This window comes from Fundulus heteroclitus, chromosome 5 (assembly GCF_011125445.2).
Source record: "Fundulus heteroclitus isolate FHET01 chromosome 5, MU-UCD_Fhet_4.1, whole genome shotgun sequence".
Taxonomy (NCBI): Eukaryota; Metazoa; Chordata; class Actinopteri; order Cyprinodontiformes; family Fundulidae; genus Fundulus; species Fundulus heteroclitus.
The window spans coordinates 6,902,950-6,925,017 of NC_046365.1; the positions used below are offsets into that span (position 1 = coordinate 6,902,950).

At 43.0% G+C, this 22,068-nt stretch overlaps 1 protein-coding gene across 1 annotated transcript in view; it reads left to right on the plus strand.

Moving 5' to 3' along the window:
- The first annotated feature begins 3,489 nt into the window (after positions 1-3,489).
- ntn1a (netrin 1a) overlaps positions 3,490-22,068 on the plus strand; it is a 78,920-nt gene continuing 60,341 nt past the window's right edge. The window contains exons 1-2 of the mRNA XM_036136789.1: positions 3,490-3,711; positions 3,815-4,872. Coding sequence (XP_035992682.1) covers positions 3,852-4,872 — 1,021 coding nt within the window. The 5' untranslated portion in view covers positions 3,490-3,711; positions 3,815-3,851. The remainder of the gene's footprint in view (positions 3,712-3,814; positions 4,873-22,068) is intronic.

Sequence of the window (22,068 nt, forward strand, 5' to 3'; positions counted from 1 at the left end):
TAAAGATATTATATTAAATCGTTGCCACATCCTTTCCAAACTTAAAAGGGACTTTCAAAGAACCCTCAATGATAACCTATAAGACGTAAACCCCAGACTGTAAAACCCCAGAAGCAACACTCATAACTCGCAATGTACGGGATCCTTTTATATGTGGGTCTTGCATAAATCACCAATGCAATAAAACATGAAAAATGGTTTAAACAACCTTTTAGTGGCAAGATCATTGATGTAAAAGGCTTTATCACCTGCAAAACTGCCTCATAGGGTTCTGGTTCAACCAGTCAGCAAGCACCATCCCCCTTGAATGCTGATTGGTCAGCCTGTGTACATGTGATTGGCTCATTTGAGTTATTTTCTCTATGTGCTTTGTTGTATTTAAACAAACACCGTTTGCCGATTTATCATGACTCCGATGAAGGCCACAAGCTGCGCAAACACTTTGGTCAGCTAATAAAGTTGCTTCTCAGAACTTCAAGAGCTGCCAGAGTCTTTGCTTCGGCGTGATTTTGCAGTGAGCCATTATCTGTTCAGACGGATCAAATCGGGATCGGAGCTTGGGGATATGGTTTTCTAACCTAACCCAGCTTTAAAACGTCTCTGCGACGTTCTCCCTGAGCTGCCGGCTGGTTCCCTTAGTCTTCGTGATGCTGTTTGTTCTCTAATGTTCTCTAACAAACCCCTGAGGCCTTCTCAGAACAGCAGCATTTACTGAGATTTGCACTGGATTTCATCTCAGGGTACTAAAAGTAAAGTGCGCTTTATACACACCACACTTTGGCGATATCTATTTGTAATACTTTTGAAAATAAGTCACCCTTTTCCTTCCACTTTACAGTGATGCGCTACTTTGGGTTTATTCATAACAAAATCGGAATAAAATACACGGAGGTTTGTGATTTTAACGTAACAAAACGCAATAGGGTAGTAGGAATAGTTTTCTTTAGGATGATGAAGAAAAACAGATCATCACTCTGTCAACCTGCGCCAGCATTGAACCACTCGACAAGAACAGAAGCAGCAACACATCTGCTTGATACTGTGGGTGGAAGGAGATGCATCCGTGGACCAGATTACTTGGCCCTGTCCTTATTCTGTAAGTACAAGAATACTGTTTACACCAGATATTGACATGAAACATAACCTTTTCCCTCCACTATTTGACATTTATTTGGACTAACCTTTGTTTTTTCTCCTACTTTAGGTCAGAATGAATTGTTAAAAGTTCTTTAGATTTGCTAAATGAAAGGAGTTTTTTTTTTTTAAATGTCTTTCTTCAAAGTCCAATATTTGCATGTCTCCTAAGATTTGCATCGCCTTTCAACAATTTGAGAAAGCGCAGATGATGATGATGATGATGATGATGATGATGATGATGATGATGATGTCAGGGCTTTGTGAATGTCTGACAGACAAATTCATAACTAACATCGTGAGTTAAATGGAGGCCCCCCTGTGGATGTGTTTTAGGACAGCACCTCAGGCGCACTGCCTCCTTGTGTGACGTCATGGGAAAAATCACAAGGAACCAGGCATGACAGCCGGAGGAGAACTGTGGACCTTCATAACTCTGGCTTACCCTTGGGTTAAATGTCTAGGTGACTGAAGGTGTCGCCTTCATTTCTTCAAGCAATAACTCAAAAGTAGAACCTGCATGGAAACGAGCAGTCTCAGGATGCTTTTTTTGGGGGGGTGGGGGGAATGTGCATGTCAACCCCAGAACACAAGACCCTGTAAAGATGAAGGCTTTAACTGGTTACAGGGAAACAAGTCCTATGCTGACATTTGCTCAGTGAGGAAGTAGCTATTTCTCAAAAGGCCACATAAAAAGCCAGTTTAGAGTTTGCAAATACACATGTGGATAAAGACCGTATTTCTTTGAAAAGGACCTTTTTCTAATGAAACAAAATCTGAAGTGTTTGGCCATAAGGAGCAGCATTGCTGTCGTGTTTTGGTTAAGCAAGGGCCCAAATGCTGATGAACTGAGGATTTTTTTTTTTATATATAATGAAACAAACAACAGCAACAAAAAGTACAGCTGACAAGAGGAAGCGTTTAGGAGCGTCTCGTCTAAGCCCTGATCTCAGTCCCATAGTGTGCTAGGAGCTGAGAAGGGGTATCTATGAACCTGACTCAGTTACATCAGTTCTGTTCAGAGGGAAGGGCTAAACTCCAGTAAACTAATGGGAGACGCTTGTGAAAGGTTATACCTATAACATTTGACCCGAGTCAGACAGTTTACACGGAATTCCAGCATAAACAAAGGAAACGGATGTAAATGTCTGAACTTGAAGAATAAAAAAAGCTCTCCGTGTAATTTTTCTGCCATTTACAAATGATTTGGGGAATCTTAACTGACCTGAAATGAAGAAACGTTAAACTTTTTATATAGAGTATGTATCTGAGATTAGCTGTATGTACTAAATTAAGGGGTGTTTTTTTTATATATTACTGAGAGATGAAAACAGAGAACTTCCAACTGATTTTATGTATTTATTTTACATTAAATGACAGATGTACTTAAAATAAATGTTTTCATAGATTCTTCCTATAATTCATTTAATGATCAGATATTTTTATTGGTAATTTTTTCTTCAGAATATATAAAATATAGGCCATGTTCATCATTAATAACTTTGGAGTGATTTGGTTTGGTACTGAGACATCAGACGACAATCAGAATCCTTGTTTAGAACTTAAATTATGTACAATTTATGAAATTTTAACAAGGGAATGTACACAGTCACATGTCTTTACATAAAGGATCAGAGCATTTCTGTAAAACAATATCGGACCAGAACTCCTCAAACACATGCCAAAGCGCCGCTCACTGCGCTGTGCCTCCCCCGTCAGGACTCAGCTGCGAAGCACATCTCCCCGGAGCTCACAGGGGGGAATTTTCTTCTACGGCCACCAGGTGGCGGTGTTACGTCTGGTGACGGCGTGCAACAGGTTCGGCGGAGCTGCAGCAGGGCTGGAGCGTGTTTCCGCGGCTCAGGCGCAGGAGAGATGGAAGGCGCAAAAACGTGTTTTAAGATGTTTTATTTTTCAGTAAGAATAAGAAAAAAATAGAGTAATGCTGTAACCAAACTGGCTCTTGACTGTTGTTTAGGGTCATTTGCTTGAGGATTTCAAAACTTTTTACACATTATTGTCTGCAGGTTAAATTTGTAATTGAATTGTAATTTAGTGTTCTCAGTGACTGTTCCCCTGCAGATTTAAAAAGAAATACATGTATACACCATGCAGTGTGACAATATTTATTTAAAAATGTCTGATCAGAGATCCTAAAAATATGGTTTCTCCACGTGTGTGTGGGGGAAAAAGTTTCGATTTTTGCTCCAGCTGTTTTCCTCCAGAGGCAAAGCGCGTCTCCGGTGTCTTCTGATGACGCGCCACCAGTGGACGTCGTTGTTCCGGTCGGTGCAACCCCCCCCCCCCCCCCCCCATCTCTCTCTCTCTCTCTCCCCCCGCCACCAGCCCCTCACCCATCAGGATGCGCTGACCTCATGCACGGATCCAAGCAGAAATCCCCCGAATGAAAGAGCGGCAGGGGGAGAGAAAGGAGTTTTGAAAAGACCGGCAGAAGGAGCGGGTCTCGCTATAACGACTCAAGCGACTCTTAAGTTCAGCTGGAAGAAACAAACAACAACACAGGAGGAGCTGCGCGCAGATTAAACAGCAGCTGATATCTTTCTAACTCGTTTCCAGGTGAGAGCATCTTTACATATTCTCTCCAAATACATATTGTTTGATTTATTGTTTTCTGATCCACGAGTGACCCCCCCTCCTCCCCCTTTCCTCTCTCCTCCAGCCGCAGACTCACTTTGGGGACCCACGGAGCGACCACGATGAGGGCTCTGGATGCCGTGCTGCCGGCGCTGCTCGCCGCCTCCCTGCTGTGCCGGAGCGCGCTCTGCGGCTACGGGATGAGCCTGTTCGCGGCGCAGACCTCCCCGCCGGACCCCTGCTACGACGAGCACGGCAACCCGCGGCGCTGCATCCCGGACTTCGTCAACGCCGCCTTCGGGAAGGAGGTGAGGGTGTCCAGCACCTGCGGCCGGACGCCGAGTCGCTACTGCGTGGTGACCTCGGCGGAGAAGGGCGACGAGAGGACGCGGAACTGTCACACCTGCGACGCGTCCGACCCCAAGAAGTGCCACCCGCCGGCGTACCTGACGGACCTGAACAACCCGCACAACCTCACCTGCTGGCAGTCGGACAACTTCGTGCAGTTCCCGCAGAACGTCACCCTGAGCCTGTCGCTCGGGAAGAAGTTCGAGGTGACTTACGTGAGCCTGCAGTTCTGCTCGCCCCGTCCCGAATCCATGGTCATCTACAAGTCCATGGACTACGGCAAAACCTGGGTGCCCTTCCAGTTTTACTCCACGCAGTGCAGGAAGATGTACAACAAGCCCAACAGGGCCGCGATCACCAAGCAGAACGAGCAGGAGGCCGTCTGCACGGACTCCCACACCGACATGTACCCGCTGAGCGGCGGCCTCATCGCCTTCAGCACGCTGGACGGCCGCCCGTCCGCGCACGACTTCGACAGCTCCCCGGTGCTGCAGGACTGGGTCACGGCCACGGACATCAAAGTCACCTTCAGCCGCCTGCACACGTTCGGCGACGAGAACGAGGACGACTCGGAGCTGGCGCGCGACTCCTACTTCTACGCCGTGTCGGACCTGCAGGTCGGCGGGCGGTGCAAGTGCAACGGCCACGCGTCCCGCTGCGTCAAGGACCGCGACGGGAGCCTGGTGTGCGAGTGCAAGCACAACACGGCGGGGCCCGAGTGCGACAGGTGCAAGCCGTTCCACTACGACCGGCCGTGGCAGCGAGCCACAGCCCGGGAGGCCAACGAGTGTGTCGGTGAGTCCGTCCGCGCGCCGTCCTCCGGCCTGGAGCGACCGGCTGATGCTGAGCGCTTTGTCACTTTCCCCTGGCTGTGGGCAAGACTGAAATAATAATAATAATAATAATAATAATAATAATAATAATAATAATAATAATAATAATAATAATAATAATAATAATAATATGTTTAAATGCCGAAAAAGATTTAAATAAAGAGGTTTTTGAGAAAGAAAAAAAAATGCATCTAAACCTCACTTAATATAAAAAGCCATTTTGAAAGTCCGAGGCTGATTAAGGGTTTTCACCACGTCTTCCAATTTATTTGACTCAGCTAAATAAATAAATAAACGTTTTTTTTTTCCTCCAAATATCATCTGATTATCGTGCCCTGTGCATGTAGCATTTTATGAAGATATTCATTATGACTATGTTGTTTTACCCTGTGATAATATAAGGATAACTAAAGTCGTAATCTGAGAGATTTGGTTTGGCTCTAAGTGATCCAACGCAATTAGAACATTTCTGCAAACAAACAAAAAAATCTTTGAGTTAATTTCAGATAGTTTTAGAGATGCACCGATCAGACTTTTCTAGACTGATACCGATTTCTGGTTTTCTTTAAAAAACATACCTTCCTATTCCAACTTTGACTTCTTTTTCTTTTCTTTTTTTTAATTTTTAATTTTTTTTTTTTTTTTGCATGGATTAAAACATGTCAACAAAGGGTTTTTGAATCTAGGGGGGAAGAAAACTAAGGGATTAGAGAATCATTTCTATTTTGGCAACAAAACAGTTGTCAGATTAATGTGATGTTTGTTAAGAAAAATCATTCATCAAAGTACATGCCTGTGTTTATATTCAAAAGTGGAGGGAGTTCTGATATTGGATACACTGAATGGATAAAAAAGAAAAACTTCTCTTGAAAAACTGACATATTCCGATCTCTGGTTGATTGGTGCATCCCTAGTCTGTGTTTATTTGGACGCAAAACTAGACATGAAGGCTGCACCTAGTATCTCCTTTATGTCTTCCTTGTTAAAGGTTTCCTTTATTTATTAGCTGAGGCAAAGAAAAGCCATAATGTGTATCATATAATCTGGTTTTGAGTCAAAGGTCCAAACTGTTTCGTGATCCTCTGGCTGGTAGAACTGAACAGTCACTGTGGTTTATCCCAGAAACTGAGCCAGCACAAAGAGGGAGCAGAAGAATACGGATAATTTCAGCTCCTTTAAGCTCCGCACTTCTGATTCAGAGGTGAGAAAACCTTCCAAAACTTTGCAAAAACTCTCCAACATGTCGTTGAAGCACGCCAGTAAAGGGATAGGTTTCAACGCAAAAGCAAAACATTTTGGGGGAGTTTCTGAGTTGGTGTTTTACAACCATCTCTGTCTATAAAGCCATTTAAGCATCAGCTGGCATGAGCTTCAGTAGCGTTTGAGCCACAATACCCCTGTTTCAGTTTATGCAGAATTCCAAAAGTAAATAATGTAATCATTTGTATTTTTTGCAGAATAGCAACCATTATTCTTACAGTGGGTAAAATAATGTGACATAATGAATTTGAAGCATACCGTATATTAAAAGTGTCTGTAACATTTATTTATACTTATTTTGATTTTGATACTTTTATCGACCACCGGCAAAATTCAGCACTGTTCAGGCTCTTATGGCACAAAAGTATTATCCCTTCTTGCCACTCTCTTTGAAGAGTATAACAAGCTGATATGGGCTTGTTAGTTAATTGGGCTGTTTGTAGTTTCAAAAGCGCCTTACCTTAAAAAGAGTGATAGGTGGCGCTGCCTCAGTTTCCACGCCCTGACTGTGTTTATTTTGTGACCAGAAACATTCCAAAACAGCAGAATTGATCCTTTTTGTAAAAGAGGCAAAAGCGGCTTGACCTTCTTTCAGCCAGCAGTGATCAGAAACAGGTGGGGGAGGGACACTGCTGCGCTACTGTATGCTCCCTGCAGCGAGAGAAAACTCAGGTCACTCTGGCACCTTCCCTGACATCTAATCGAAATGACGTTAAATTGCAGAAAGAGTACGGCGAACATTTTTGGCGGTATTAAAAGCCTGCGATGCTTAAATATCGGTAACCGACTCGTCTCTAGGGTCCTTCTGATTACTTTGGACATCTCATTTATCTCCAGTCTCATTCGGTGTTCAACTTTTGAAAAGCAAACAGTGAGATGAAGAAGACGAACCATCACGCAGTTACTGCAATCTGAAGTTCTGACGAGGCGAACTCTGAGAATAAAGAAGACATCCGCTTCCAGAGCTTTAAAAGTATGAGGAAAAATGTGAAAAAAGGCTGGTAACGGTGACGGACTAAAGGTCTCAGTGCGACTCCTACAGTCCCTGAAAGACAAATCCATCCCGTTCCAAGCCTTCAGTTTTCCATTCAGCTGCAGCTCTACGCAGCAGCTGCCATAAAGGGTTCTGTTTGCCGGCGGCTGACGTTAACATGTTGAAACACGAACAAGATGTGTTTAGATTAAGGGAACAATTTTCTTTTCTTTTTTTTTACACTTTAAAGTTACAGCCTGTATGTCTTCTTTAAGCTCAGGAGAGAAAAAAAAAGCAGCTCCAATCACCTCAGCATCCCCATTAACATTTAAGATTATTGTTTACAAAAAAATAAAAAAAAATAAAATGTTGCCGCCAGCAAAAGAACAATCTGCACAAATTTAGAAAGATTCCTGAGCTGTCGATCTGGTCCCCATTATTTAATATTCTGGAGCCTTTAAACTCTCTGAATACTCTAACGTAGTCAACTAATTGGAAGTGTTCTGTTTTACATTAACTTAAATGAATAATAATTTTCTAAATAAATCAAAGCTCTCACACGGAGACGAGCTCCTGCTCACAGGAGGGCCTCATAGTTTTCTCACTAGAAAGCATGACGTGTGTAAGAAAATCGCACAGAATCAAGCAGTTTTGAGCCGAGCATCAAAGAAGGCTGTTTGTTTAAGCGGTCCGCCTTGTGTTCTTTTATGAGAAAGTTCTGCTCTGTCTGCGGATGTTTGAAAGTGTTGTGTTCTGCTTAATTCCTGCCCCAAAACAGCAAAAAAAGCAGGGAAAAGCAATCGGCAGAGCGCTTTTAAAGAGCTGCATTTCTGCTCTGGGTTTAAAGCACTTTGCTGATTACCTCCAGCAGGATCTTAGAGGCTACTCCGGTGTTCTTTGGTGTGCATCTCAATCCATTTGGCTTATTGACTCTCTGCAGCAACGCAACAGCTTCCAGCGCGATGAGTTCAGCCAGCAGAAGCTTCAGCGCACTGGAAACCCGCAAGAGGTCTTAGGAGCTGCAGCAAAGGCAGAAGGGAGGGGGGGGGGGTGGCTGCAGCACACTGGATGCCAGTGATGATGCAAAAGGGATTTTTGTGTGGTTACCTTGGTGCTTTGGGGGAGTACCGTATGCTGACTGAACACTGCAGCGGGGTCCAGGGGAAAGGCTGCAAGGAGGCTCCGCTAGCAGCTAAAAGGACAGGGGGGTAGGCGCAAGACGATGAGAGGAGCGTGATAAACTGGGATTACAAAGACAAAAGGTCTTAGTAGAACAATTGTTTTGTTTAGCCTGTCAATTTTTTTTAGTTTTTAGTAGAGTTTGCTCATCCCACAATGGGGAATTACTGTTGATGACAACGGCACTTAAATATGAAATCCATACAGTTATGTGTAAAAAAATATGGGAATATAATGTAACAAAAAAGAAAAAACTAGAGGAAAATACTTTTGCAAGATACACATATCTACACGGCTATTTAGAAAGGGTGATAAAACAGATTTTTGTCTGTGGAATAAATACGCATATCGCACAGGTGTGTCATGAATGCATTTACAACAGTTTTAGCAGTGATCCCGACAGACTTGTTTGATTTGTTGCACATGTTTGGTAAAGCATGCGCTCCCAAAGCGTGGGGGGGTCTTTGATTTGTTGCGGATGAACTAAAAGATTTTGTATTTCTTCATTTGTAAAACATATACCAACGTAGAACTTAACAAGATGCTCAACATTCATCATTGTAATGCAGGAGGAAGGTAGCCCTTGTTTTCTAAGAGTTCTTCTTTATTTCCGTAACTTTATGACCTTATTCTCATAGTCCCACCTGCCAAAAGGGGGTCGCCGGTCTCCTGTATTGTAATTTATGGGGGTCGCGGGTGGACAAGTTTGGGAGCCCCTGTGTTAAAGCGTCTGGTGGCAGAGGGGAAGAGCGACCTTGGGAGCCACCCAATCCTGCACTGTGGGTGCTGCAGCCTGGAGCTAAAGGAGCTGCTCACAGCGTCGTGGAGGGGATGAGATCATGTCGTCCATGATGGGTGTCAGCTTTGCCAGCGCCCTCCCATCACTCACCTCCTCAGTGAGGTCCACAGGCCGGTTTAGGACAGAGCTGGCTCTTCTAAGCAGCTTATTCTGCGTCTCTTTCTGTCCCGCTCGGTGTTGCAACACCCCCAGCAGACCAAAGCATGAAGCACTGCAGAGATTAACCACTCAGAGGTGTTGTGGCCAATTTCTGACTTACAATTTCTGCAAAGGCCTTAACTTGTACCTAATTAGAACTAAAAAAACTGACAGCAATATACTGTGTTTCTGCTTTCTGCGTCTTCTGAAAATGTTGTCCTCTCAACAATTAAGTTTATATTAAATACAACAATCATTCTGTCAAACACAGCCCAACTTTATAGGCTAAAAATCTACAAATACATTGTTAGTTTTGTGGTTATAGAGAAGACATATCTGTTCAAATATAACTAAAAAATAATTACAGTTTATAATTTTTTTCAGCTCTTTCCAATTGAGATTAGAGATCACACCATGTTCTCTCTCTTTTTTCCCACACCATTAAATGTAGAAGATGTTACATTTTGTTTCTTTAAGCGCAGTCCAAGATGTGTCCGACTTCATATTTTAGAGGAAAGTCTCTGATTTACTGCTCCGTGTTTAGGTTGTTAAATCATTTATCGATTCATTTATTGTAACTGTAAAGGAGCCTTTCTGTTGGGAATGGTGATTAATTATTTATATCGGAGAGCAGCCGGTTGTCATGATTTTTGGGTCAGGTGCCGGACCAAAAACGCAGACAGGAGCTCGGCGGCAGCATGGTGGATTCAAGGGTTTAATAAAAACAAAGGACCAGAACTGACAACCTGATTCGACTGCAAACAGGCGATTTCATTTAGGGCTAGCAGAATAAACAGGACTTAACACAAAAGCACAGCTTTCAGATTTTTGTTTCAAAAAGACTTTGGATCCATGCATCCATTTTCCTTTCACTTCACAAGTCTGCTCTACTTTATTCTTAGCTGTCACACAAAATTAAACTATTAAGATATTAACGTTTCTCTTCATAATGTGACTAAATGTGGCAATGTTAATGGGCCGTGACTACCTTTATGGGGCGCTGTGCACATACTATGGTCATGTCAGCGTATCAGCCAGGTCAGTCCAGTCCAGTGTCAAAAGTCAGCATGTGTTTAACGTCTCGATGCAGCAGGGTAAATATGTGGATTCCCTGTCATATTTTATTTATGGCAGCGCTCTGTTTTAAACTCTCTAAATATTTTCTCACTCTTGTTCAAACGCTTCCCGTTTTGTCTCTGAACACGCAGCAAAACAGGAATATCTATTTTGCTCTACAGTCCTAGATTATGTACAGATAAGCAAAGTGCGTGCGTGGATGGATGCTTTTCTTTGCATTTGCCATAGTGTGTTCCATCTCTATCAAAGTCTGCTTTACAGAAAGTATTGTGTTGTTTAAAACATGGCTTCCAGGTTGTGTTCTGACAGAAGCGCAGAAGCACGCTCTGCAGCGAGGTTGGGGCCCATTAAGACGTGTTTTAAAGACACAGCCACTGGGATAGAACCAAACATTTTCACTTGTTTTTTTTTTTTGTTTTTTTTTTAACACCCTGTGATATTCTTTGGGTCTCTTAAAAAAAGATATGAAACTGTTGGCTGGTGCTAAATGTTTGTATTTGCATGTGTTAATGGGTAAAGACAGCTGCTGCAGCTCTTTTTGCGAGGCTATCTATGTTTTTAGAGTTCTGTGCCCAGATTTTAATGAGGGCTCGAGATCATTTCCAGAGCAGCGACGAGAAAGTGGGAAAGCTGAAGCGTTCACCAGACATTTTATAGACAGACGTCTGTGATCTGGGTTTTTCAAAAACTGAGAATTCAAACAAAGTTTCCCAAGTTAAACCAAAGTTTTTTTGTAAATATTTTTATAAACCTTGTGACTTTACAGCCATAAACTGGATGCTTTTTGGGTTTTATGTGACAAATAGCATAGTGCATAACTGTGAAGTACAAGGAAAGCAATATTTGGTTTACTACTTTGAAAAACATCTGAAATGTGCGGCATGCATGTATATTATTTTATAAAAGCACCTTTTTAGTGTAATTACTGCAGTGTGGGTGGTATCTCCACCAGCTGAATAGGCTTTAATCTACTTCATCCTATCATGGCTCTCGTTGCAGGTTTAGGGTTGTCCTGTTGGAAAGTGAAGCTCCACCAGAGTCTCTAGTCTTTTGCAGCCTCTAAATGAATTTCTTACAGGCCCTGTATTTAGCTCCAGATTTCAAATCCCTGCTCACAGAAAATCATCCTCACAGCATGATGCTGCTACCACCATGTTCACTCTGGGACGATCATTTCAAGGTGTTGGGTAGTGTTAGTTTTCCTTCACACATACAGTTTTGCCTCAGGGTTAAAGAGTAAAAGTTTGGTCTCATCTGACCAGAGCTCTTTCTTCAATGTGTTTGCTGTGTCCTGCACATGGTTTGTAGCAAAGCTGCAGACAAAACCTTACCGTTTTCTTTCAACAGTACATTTGGCGGTGCCGACTGATCGCTGTCCAGCCGACAGATTCTGCTACACTGCAAAAAGGGAACTAAAAATAAGTAAAAATGTTCTTGATTAATTAGTGTCCTTGATTATAAGGCAAGGCAAAGCAAGGCACATTTATTTGTATAGCACATTTCAGTACAAAGACAATGCAAAGTGCTTTACATTATTAAAATATAGGAAAATAAAACAGAATAAAAGCAAGTTGGAATAAAATATAGACATAGATTTTTGTACTTAAAACAGGAACAACTCATCTCCATCATCTTATTTAAAGTGCCGTGTATCTAATTATCTTATTTTAGAGGTCAAAAATACTCATTCCATTGGCAAATAATCTTATTTACCTGCTCAAATCAAGGACAAATACACTAATTTCAAGAAAATTATACTTGATTTTAGTTCTCTTTTTGCAGTGTACCTGAGCTTCTGGATTCTCTACACCTCCTCCAGAGTCTCCGTGGTAGTCTGTTTAGACGGACAGCCATGGCTTTGAGGGTTTAGTTAGGAACATGTGAGGGGACTTTACAGAGGCAAAACAATCAAAATTAAATTCTCAGAGCTGACAAACAAACAAAACAAAGACAGAAAAGCACATGGCCATCTAAGATCAATTCTGATTTTTATTTCTAAGTGAACGGAACCAGTGTATAATTTTCTTGCCCAGTTGACTTCATGTGCTACTTTGCATTGGTCTATCACATAAATCTTGACAAAAAGCAAGTTTGTGGTGGTATTGTGACACACTGTGCAAAATGTCAGTGGGGTGTGAATACTTTTACAGGCAGTAGACAAAAAAAAAAAAAAACCCAGCAAAGATCTCCTTTAACGTGTGAATTGTGATGCAGATGGACCAGAATGGGATTCTCACTGGCTTATTTGTGCTGGTCGTTGTTGTCATGCGTTGTTGTCAGAGGTTTTGTTGGGAACTTTTCACGCCGAAAGGTCAGGTTGATGTTTAAACAGCTCGTTGGGCACCTTTTATAAAATCGGTCTCCTTCATCTTTCAAGGTGGGGGCCGAATCCATGGTCAGACTCGGGAACAAACAAAGCTGGGAACAACCTGATAGAGCAGCCATGCACTTTGCACCGTATCACCCTACTCACGCTTTCCTTCAGAGCTTCGGGCTGCAGGTTTAAACGGGAGAAGGGGGGGGGAGGCTCGGCGCTGCTCTCCCTTCAAGAACCTGTTTCCACGAGCTCTTATCAGTGTTTATGACTGGTTTTGTAAACCGGCATAGACACAAATTGAGCCCGGGCCAGACGACTGGCTCGGCGTTCTGTTTTAGATCCGGAGACCTGCTGTATCTCCATAACAGACAAACACCAGTCACCAGGCCGGCGCGTACTGTAAGCAAAGCCGGGGGAAACGGTATATCAACTACTGCAGCTGAACTCTAAAAAAGGCAGCCAGGAGAAGCGCACGGAGCAGCACACTCACGTGCAGAGAGGCCGGGGCGGCAAAAGGTGGAAACATTTCTGCAGCGCCGCTCCGCAGATGTGGACTTGGCTTATCTAACAGCTCCGCGCAAATTTGGCCGAGACTGCGCGCAAGTAATCCTTTGATGTATAAGCTTTCTTCAATGAGGTCGTCAAAGCGCTTGAACCCTCCTGATGTATGGGCCGGGACCACAATCCTCCGAGGAGTCCTCCTCCTAGACAGTTGGAACGAGGAGACGGGTGTCGGGGTTCTGCCCTCAGGAGAACCCAAGGGACGGAGCCAAGTGGATGAGTGGAAAGGAAAATGTGTAGCCAAGAGGAGAAGGATTAGCGAGGTAGACGTGAAGGATGATGCCACACGGCCAAACTCAGTTAAGCATTTAAGTGGAGTTATTGACTTTGACGTTGCAGCGATCTCTCCTTCTGGGCAAGCATTTAGCAACAGTGGAAAGGAACAACTGCCTTTTTTTTTTTTAGAAGAAGAAGTCTCCAGCAGAACATGTGGGGATTGAGAGAACGGGGAGGAGTGGCATAAACCCCACAGAAGCACTGAGCCAGGGGAACCTTCTACTGGAAAGATAAAACAAAGCGAGTACACAGAGGTTAGAGCTGCAACAGCTGAAATGGCAACTCCATCCAAGAAAGAGACACAATGAAGCAGAAGCACTGAGCCAGGAGTACTTTTCTATGGAAAAGAAAACCAGATTTCAGATTTATTGGGATCATTGGTTATGTCATTGGCTCTTGGTTAGCCAGCGACATGTCTGATTAGCTCTACTGTTATCCTTTACAGGTTTGAAGCTTTGTTCTCGCTTCTCAATTGATGACAGGTGGTTTATTTAAACCACAACAGGTTAAAGTCAAAGTTAGATTTTCTCAATTCTGTTCCTCACTCTTGGCCTTTTCAATCAAATACTACAAGTCGGAGAGATGAGATCTTATATTTGGACTCAGAACTAAACCTAAGTAAAAAGAAAAACAGACATTTATCACATCTGAACCTCTCCATCCAGAAGCAACACAGTTACCGGGATGGAGATTGTTTTCTTCTTGAAAATACTTTGCCTGAAATGAAAGCAAGAACTGTGAAAATCAATGTAGATGCTGTTGAATATGTCAAAGCACGGCAGATCTTGAAGCTATTAATGTCAGAGCTTGGCAGCAGGCCTCTTATTGAGAAGGAATTCTGGAGCTTGTTATTGCCTGTCTTTTGCCTGTTCGAGAAGCCACTCAATTTTGCTGGAATTTAGTTTTGCAGAGATAATAAATTCTGACAGCGCCTTTTGAAGACTGGAGATGAGTTTGTATCAAAAAGCAATCCAACAGAAAGTGTGCGTGTCCGGTGTCGGTGCTCGGAGGGAAACACGAGGGGCGTTCCTGCCGTGCTGCTACATCTGTTGCTGAGTTCTTCTTGAATTTTCTGCGTGTTGTCCGGTATTAGTCTCGAGTGGCAAAAGATCTCTTTTCATTACAACCGTTTTTGTTTTCATCCGGCTTTCGACGAAGCTCAGCTCGGGCTGCAGCGCTCGAGGTGATGGAATGTGTTCAGATGTCAGCGAAGGCAAAGACTCATTGTGAAACTTCACAGCCTGTATATCTGTTGTTCACTTCAGCGTCCTCTGGGCAAAGCGAGCGGCTCTGGGGCCGTGGCTTTGTTTCATTGCTTTGGCTATGACGCGTAATTAAAGCCAGATCCTGCTTGCAGGCGTGAGCCCGGATCTAAGGCCTGAGTCTCTGTGTCTGCCTCGGCGCAGGTCTACTCCGCTCATACCAGAAATGTGGCCTCGGCCTTGCTTTTGAGAAGCAGTTTGGTACGAGGCCACATTGCCTGTGAAAGACAGCCATGTAGGGTTACTCTGTTGGCTTCTGGCCAGCACTCACTTCCTCTTGTCACCCTCACTTCAGCTGGGACTTACCCTGGACTGTGGCTGCCTTACAACAGCCCAACACGCCTGGAGCTTAATCTTTTTATTCAGATTATTTGTTACGAGCGCAATTATTATTGCTACAAAGCTGCGGAGGAACACATAAATGCTTTCACTCAACATGACCCGAGCCATTAAGACTTAGTACACGAATGAATGTCAGAACCAAAGCTGCTAATAGCCTTGGTTAGATTCTCTAGAGAAAAATGTGGACGATATATATATATATATATATATATATATATATATATAGATAGATAGATAGATAGATAGATAGATAGATAGATAGATAGATAGATAGATAGATAGATAGATAGATAGATAGATAGATAGATAGATAGATAGATAGATAGATAGATAGATAGATAGATAGATACATACATACATACAGTGGGGAGAACAAGTATTTGATACACTGTTGATTTTCCAGGTTTTCCCACTTGCAAAGCTTGAAGAAGACTGTAATTTTTATCATACGTACTCTTCAGCTGTGAGTGTTGGAATCTAAAACAAAAATCCAGAAAAATACAATGTATGATTTTTAAATAATTTATTTCCATTTTATTGTGTGAAATAAGTATTTGATCATCTATCAACGAGTAAGAATTTTGGCTCTCACAGACATGTTAGTTCTTCTTTAAGAAGCCCTCCTGTTCTCCACTCATTACCTGTATTAACTGCACCTGTTTGAACTCGTTACCTGTATAAAAGACACCTGTCCACACACTCAATCAATCAGACTCCAGCATCTCCACAATGCCCAAGACCAGAGAGCTGTGTAAGGACATCAGGGATAAAATTGTACACCTGCACAAGGCTGGGATGGGCTACAGGACAATAGGCAAGCAGCTTGGTGAGAAGGCAACTATTCGAATTAGTGCAATTATTGCAATTATTCGAAAATGGAAGAAATACAAAATAACAGAAAATCTCCCTCGGTCTGGGGCGCCATGCAAGATCTCGCCTCGTGGAGCATCATTGATCTTGAGGAAGGTGAGGAATGAGCCCAGAAATACATGGCAGGACCTGGTCAATGACCTGAAAAGAGCTGGGACCACAGTCTCAAAGAAAACAATCAGTAACACTCTACGCCATCAAGGATTAAAATCCTGCAGTGCACGCAAGGTGCCCTTCCTCAAGCCAACGCATGTCAAAGCCCATCTGATGTTTGCAAATGACCATCTGAATGTTCCAGAGGAGGAATGGGAGAAGGTCATGTGGTCGGATGAGACAAAAATAGAACTTTTTGGTTTAAACTCCACTCATCATGTTTGGAGGAAGAAGAATGATGAGTACAACCCCAAGAACACCATCCCAACCGTGAAGCATGGCGGTGGAAACATCATTCTTTGGGGATGCTTTTCTGCAAAGGGGACAGGACGACTGCACCATATTGTGGGAAGGATGGATGGGGCTATGTGTCGTGAAATTTTGGCCAACAACCTCCTTCCCTCAGTAAGAGCACTGAAGATGGGTCATGGCTGGGTCTTCCAGCATGATAACGACCCAAAACACACAGCCAGGGCAACTAAAGAGTGGCTCCGTAGGAAACATCTTAAGGTCCTGGAGTGGCCTAGCCAGTCTCCAGACCTGAATCCAATAGAAAATTTTTGGAGGGAGCTTAAAGTCCGTGTGGCTCAGCGACAGCCCCGAAACCTGAAGGCTCTGGAGGAGATCTGTATGGAGGAGTGGGCCAAAATCCCTGCTGCATTGTGTGCAAACCTGGTCAAGAACTACAGGAAACGTCTGATCTCTGTAATTGCAAACAAAGGTTTCTGTACCAAATATTAAGTTTCATTTTTCTGGTGTATCAAATACTTATTTCACACAATAAAATGGAAATTAATTATTTAAAAATCATACATTGTATTTTTCTGGATTTTTGTTTTAGATCCCATCACTCACAGTTGAAGAGTACCTATAATAAAAATTACAGTCTTCTTCAAGCTTTGCAAGTGGGAAAACCTGGAAAATCAACAGTGTATCAAATACTTGTTCTCCCCACTGTAGATATGTTGCATGCTGGGAGATGTAGTCATGTTGAAATGACGTAACGCTTACAATGCAAAATCAGCTGTTCAGAAATACTTCCGGTCTAGCAAAACATGGCCAGTATTGGGGTGGAAGCTGTAGGTTCACCTGTGGGTTTTATTGACTGTTTTAGAACTACAGCAGGCAAGCTGCATATCTGTCAAGCAGCTGCCCACAGGATTGCCTACCAGATAAGCATTTGCCCGATATGTGTGTTTTTCTGTTTGCTGGTCCGTCTTTTCTCTGCAAGTCGGACTCGACATTACACAGCTTGTTTGTTCCTGAGCGTGTCTCTCTTAGTCTACATCATGTGCCGGTGGGTGTTTATGCAAACAGCGATTCTGTCCAGGATGTGAGCAGCTTCTCAGCGCCGGCGGAGGCGTCTGTTAATGAATTAATTGGTGACTCGTTGCCGCAGCGAAAGCTCGTCTCAAGCAGCGGGAGCGTTTCTGTGTGTTGTGGGTTTGGCACCAAATGCACTCGAGTGTTTGTGTGTGTGAGTGTGTTTCGGAAAAGAGAACAAGGGCGGGGGGGGGGGGGGGGGTGTTTGTGTGCAATGGAAAGGTTTAGTTCAAGGAAACCAATTGATTAGGGGTAATTAAATCCCACAGCAGACAAAATCATCTCATGTTCACACATTAAACGCAAGATGCTCCAGCACATGGCCCATGAGCCGCATGAATCACACCGTGGCTGTCTCTCTCATGGATCATGATCTACACCAATGACTAGATGCTCTAATGGGCAGGGGACAGAGGTTAATCGGACACGACATCTGATGTTTTTTTTAATCTTTCTGGAAACATTCCCACAGAACTTTACTCATGACTTCTAGAAATGTAAAATAACACTGTGCACACTTTTTCCTTGGAGAAATGATTTCATGTATTGCCTCTACTGTATCTTGGACACTTTAGCAAACAGAGGTATGTTTGCCTAAAGCAGTTTTAGATCTTTGATTTCAGGTAAACTGAGATTCAACGAGCTTTATTGACTTTTCTGACTGCTTGTGGAGTTAATCTAATTGTATTCAGCTTGTGTTGCTAATAACAGCTTGCTACTCATGCACCTTAAAGGTTATCTGACACGGAGGAGAGTTGACTCTGATGATTTGCATATATCTGTTAGAATATGGAGAAAACCTCAAAAATGTCATCATTTTTGTCAATACTGCACACAATAATGCATTTGTTGCCATTGAACAGTAAATTGCAAATAATACATATACAAATAAATGAAAAACCAAATAAACATATTGATTTAATAAGTAATTATACATAGTAGATAAAATAAGAAAATGAATGACTGTTATGTTGACCAACCCAATTTTCCTCGCGCTTTAGTACGGCTGCTGAAAAATAATATGCACGTATTCCAACCTTTAAACAAATCCCAGTCACTTTCTGTATTATTAGTTCATAGATCAGTCAATTGTTAAATTACCAGTGATTGTGCTGTCCCTGCTGGGAGACTGTTTAAAATAACAAGCATACTTTCAAAGTGGATAATGCCAAAACACTATTACGGAAGAAACTAATAAATTAGTTCAACTGCTTAGCCTTTCTTGGCTGAAACCCAACACACTGTACATTTGACATGATCATCTCAGCTGCTTCTACTTTTTCCGTATTTCTGTTCGCACTGGTTGAAATCACCTGATCATAGGTGTAACGGACAGGGGGTATGGGTGGGACACACTTCTCATTTATGTGCCCTTTGCCCACCCCACTTTTTTTCCCATTTAACCATTTAATCCGATATTTACATGTGGTAACGTCTTTGGGTGTGATTCATTCTCAGATTCAGATCCCAACTTCCACAGCCACATGAAATGTAGTATAATAGCTTTAATCCCACATTTGTCACGATCCCCGGGTCTTTGATTCATTTTCGGTTCCTAGGGATCATGCAGTTCTGTCAGTATGTTCACCCTTTAGTGCTGTTTAGTTGGACTGTAGATTCTGTTCCTCTTGTCTTGGTTCCTGTCTTTATTTTGTATTCTGTTCATTATTGATTGTGGTTTAGTAACTTTTTTCTGTTAGATCTTTTCTCTCCTGCCTCTTCTCTGTCCAGATAGTAAGTTTATTTCCCCAGAGTCTGTCTATTCTTGTTCATTTATCTGTCTGTCTGTCTGTCTGTCTGTCTCAGCTTAATCACCTTCATATCTCTCACCTGTGCTAATTGCTCCACCTGCCTTTCCCTTTGTCTCCTCACCTATTTATTCTGCCAGCTCACTCTCACTAATTGTCAGTGTCTCTGTTATGCTACCCCTGTTCTGGTCAGCTCCTTAGCTTTTTTCATCGCCTGCACTGTATGTTGTTGTTTCATTCATAATAAACCTCTCCTTCTTCATCATGCCGCTTCCAGGCTCCGTTCTGCAATCTGGTCCATCAACAAACACTGCGTTCATGACATTAGCCACAATGAAACATGAAGGTCAGCTTTTTGACCAGGCATATAGGTACATGATCAGGTTTGTGCATCATGAGTCAGGTCGTGTCTATATTTAAGATTTCTCCAAAAAAATCTTTCTGTATGTTGTCTCTACAAAGCTCCCCATAAACAACATTATTTCTATGAATCTCTTTATCCATGCAAACGGAACCAATAGTAACCATGTTATGCCAGTATGTGGAGCTGTCATGCTGCCCCCAAAAGAGACCAAAAAAGGAGAACAAGGTGTAAATGGGTGAAGCTGTGAAATCATATTTCTAAAAAAAAAAAAAAAAATTGGGGACATTTAACTTTTCTTTACGGAATTGCAAAGGTTATTTTTTTTGAAGATTTCTTTTTTCACTCTGAAACCTGTTTTTGACAAATCTTGCTTCGGAGCTCCATAAAGAGCAGGTGAACACATACCATGTTCGGTTAAGAACACCTATCCTGTGTGGACAGTGCCTCCTGTTTATCTGATATTAGATAGCGCTGTTATTCATACAGATCTTTCCCTGTATTAGAATTGATCATTAACGTAGTCGTCTGACCACACGGCTCCTTCAATCCAGATTCAGTACCACTGAAGCCAGGGCAGAAATGGTGTCACAAAGCAACAGAAGCAGTAAACAGTGCAGGAAAATATTTGTCAATGGACTGCATGTCTGTAATGGATGAATGTGCGTTTGGAGTCACTGGCAGCTAGTCTGAGCTAAAACTCTGCAAGCGTGTGTTTATATGAGATCTGATCCTGGGGTCTGGGCCAACGGTGCTGTTCAGGATCAAGGCAGATGACCTCAGCACCTCTGTGTGGCAGCAGGTTACCAAGAGAGGGTCAAGTGTTTGCAGCCAGAGCAAATATAAAGTGTGCACTGGGGGAAAAAAAGTCGACAAGAAGGAAAGGAAGTGGCTTTTAGAGAATAAAAAACACGAGGCTCCTGCACGGTGCCCTTGGTTTCAGTATACAGGTCTTTGCAAAATTATTTCTAAGAAATATAAGTGGAATTTTGTATTATGTATAGTTTTTTTGCATTTTTTTTTTGCTTTTTTTTGCATTTGTACCCAGTCCCTTTCAGTCAAAACGTTGTTGAACCATCTTTTCCTTAAATCACTGCAATCTTTTTGGACATGTCTCCAGAAGCTTTGCACATGTAGAGATAAAAGTTTGTGTCTATTATTTGTGGCAAATGAGCTCAAACTAGGTCAGATTGGACAGAAAGTGTCTTGCAACATCAGTGTGTGAGTCTGGGCTTTGACTGGGCCAATCTAAACCCTGAATAGTCTTTGACCTTAATCGTTCCGTTGTAGCCCCCTACACCACCCCATTAACTCTGACCACCACAGCATGATGCTGCCATCGCCATGTTCCTTTGTGGGGATGGTGTGTCCAAGGTAACACCTTTTTTCCACATGGGGCTGTGTCCCCACATATCTTGTAGCAAATTAGGCTCATGGATTTTTTCCAGAATGGCCTTATTCATAGCCGTATTGCATGAACGCTGAACGTCGTCCTCTTGACAGTTGCTAGCAGCTGAGCCTGGGCTTTGGATATCTGCGGCTCATCCAGAGTTACCACCAGCCTCTTGGCTGATTCTCTGCTTAATGGTCCTCCCTATGTTTTTGTTGGTTTGCTGGTGATAGACTGAACTGGTCTTTGTGATTGGTGCAAAGCTTGAGATGTTGTTTTAAAACCTGATCCTGCTTTGAACCTTTCTAAAATGTTCTCCCTAACCTGTCTACTGCGTTCCTTAGGCTTCATTGTGCTGTTTGTCGTCTCGTGTTCTCTAACAAATCTCTGAGGCCTTCGAAGAATAGCTCCATTTATACCGAGGTTAAACTACACACATATGGACTGAGATTCTAACACAAAGCAAACTTCATTGTGTTAGCTTATCACATCAAATCTCATCAAGATGCACAGATTTTTCTGGAGCAATAATACAAAAAAAGGTTTAAAATGCATGGCATTGGAAATATGCTCATCTACAGCGTGCTTCCTTGTGTTCCCAGGTTGAAAGGGAGTCATCAGAATGCATTCTGAATCTAGTGCTACATGTGGTGCTACATGAGGCTACAAATACCCCAATCTGTTCCCAGTTAAAGATGAAAGCCCTGGCACGGTTTGTGATAACCGCTCCAAATCTCGCCGCTGATAGGGCTGTTAGAGCATCAACAAGAAGAACAACGAAGCCATGTAAACAAGGATGCCCTCCGTCCTGCACATGTGTGCGCTAGCGTGAGCGCAACAACAGAGAAGGAGGCCTTTGTCCGCGCGGCAGCTCAGCTTTTGGTTCAAGGTGAAAGGCCCTGGCAAAAAAAAAAACTCCTCTGGCAAGCGCCACCCTGCTCGCCGACAGGACCACCAAGCACGAGCGTGAGCACTCTGAGCTCAAAGCGCAGGTCCTTAAGGCGCACAGCTAGAAATGATTAATGCCTGGATGCAGCTACGCCTCCGTGCGGCGGCCCGCTGCGCAGATCAGTGCGCCCCCCCCCCCGCCGTTCCTGCCGCCCGTACTCGCCGTCATCCGAGGGAACTG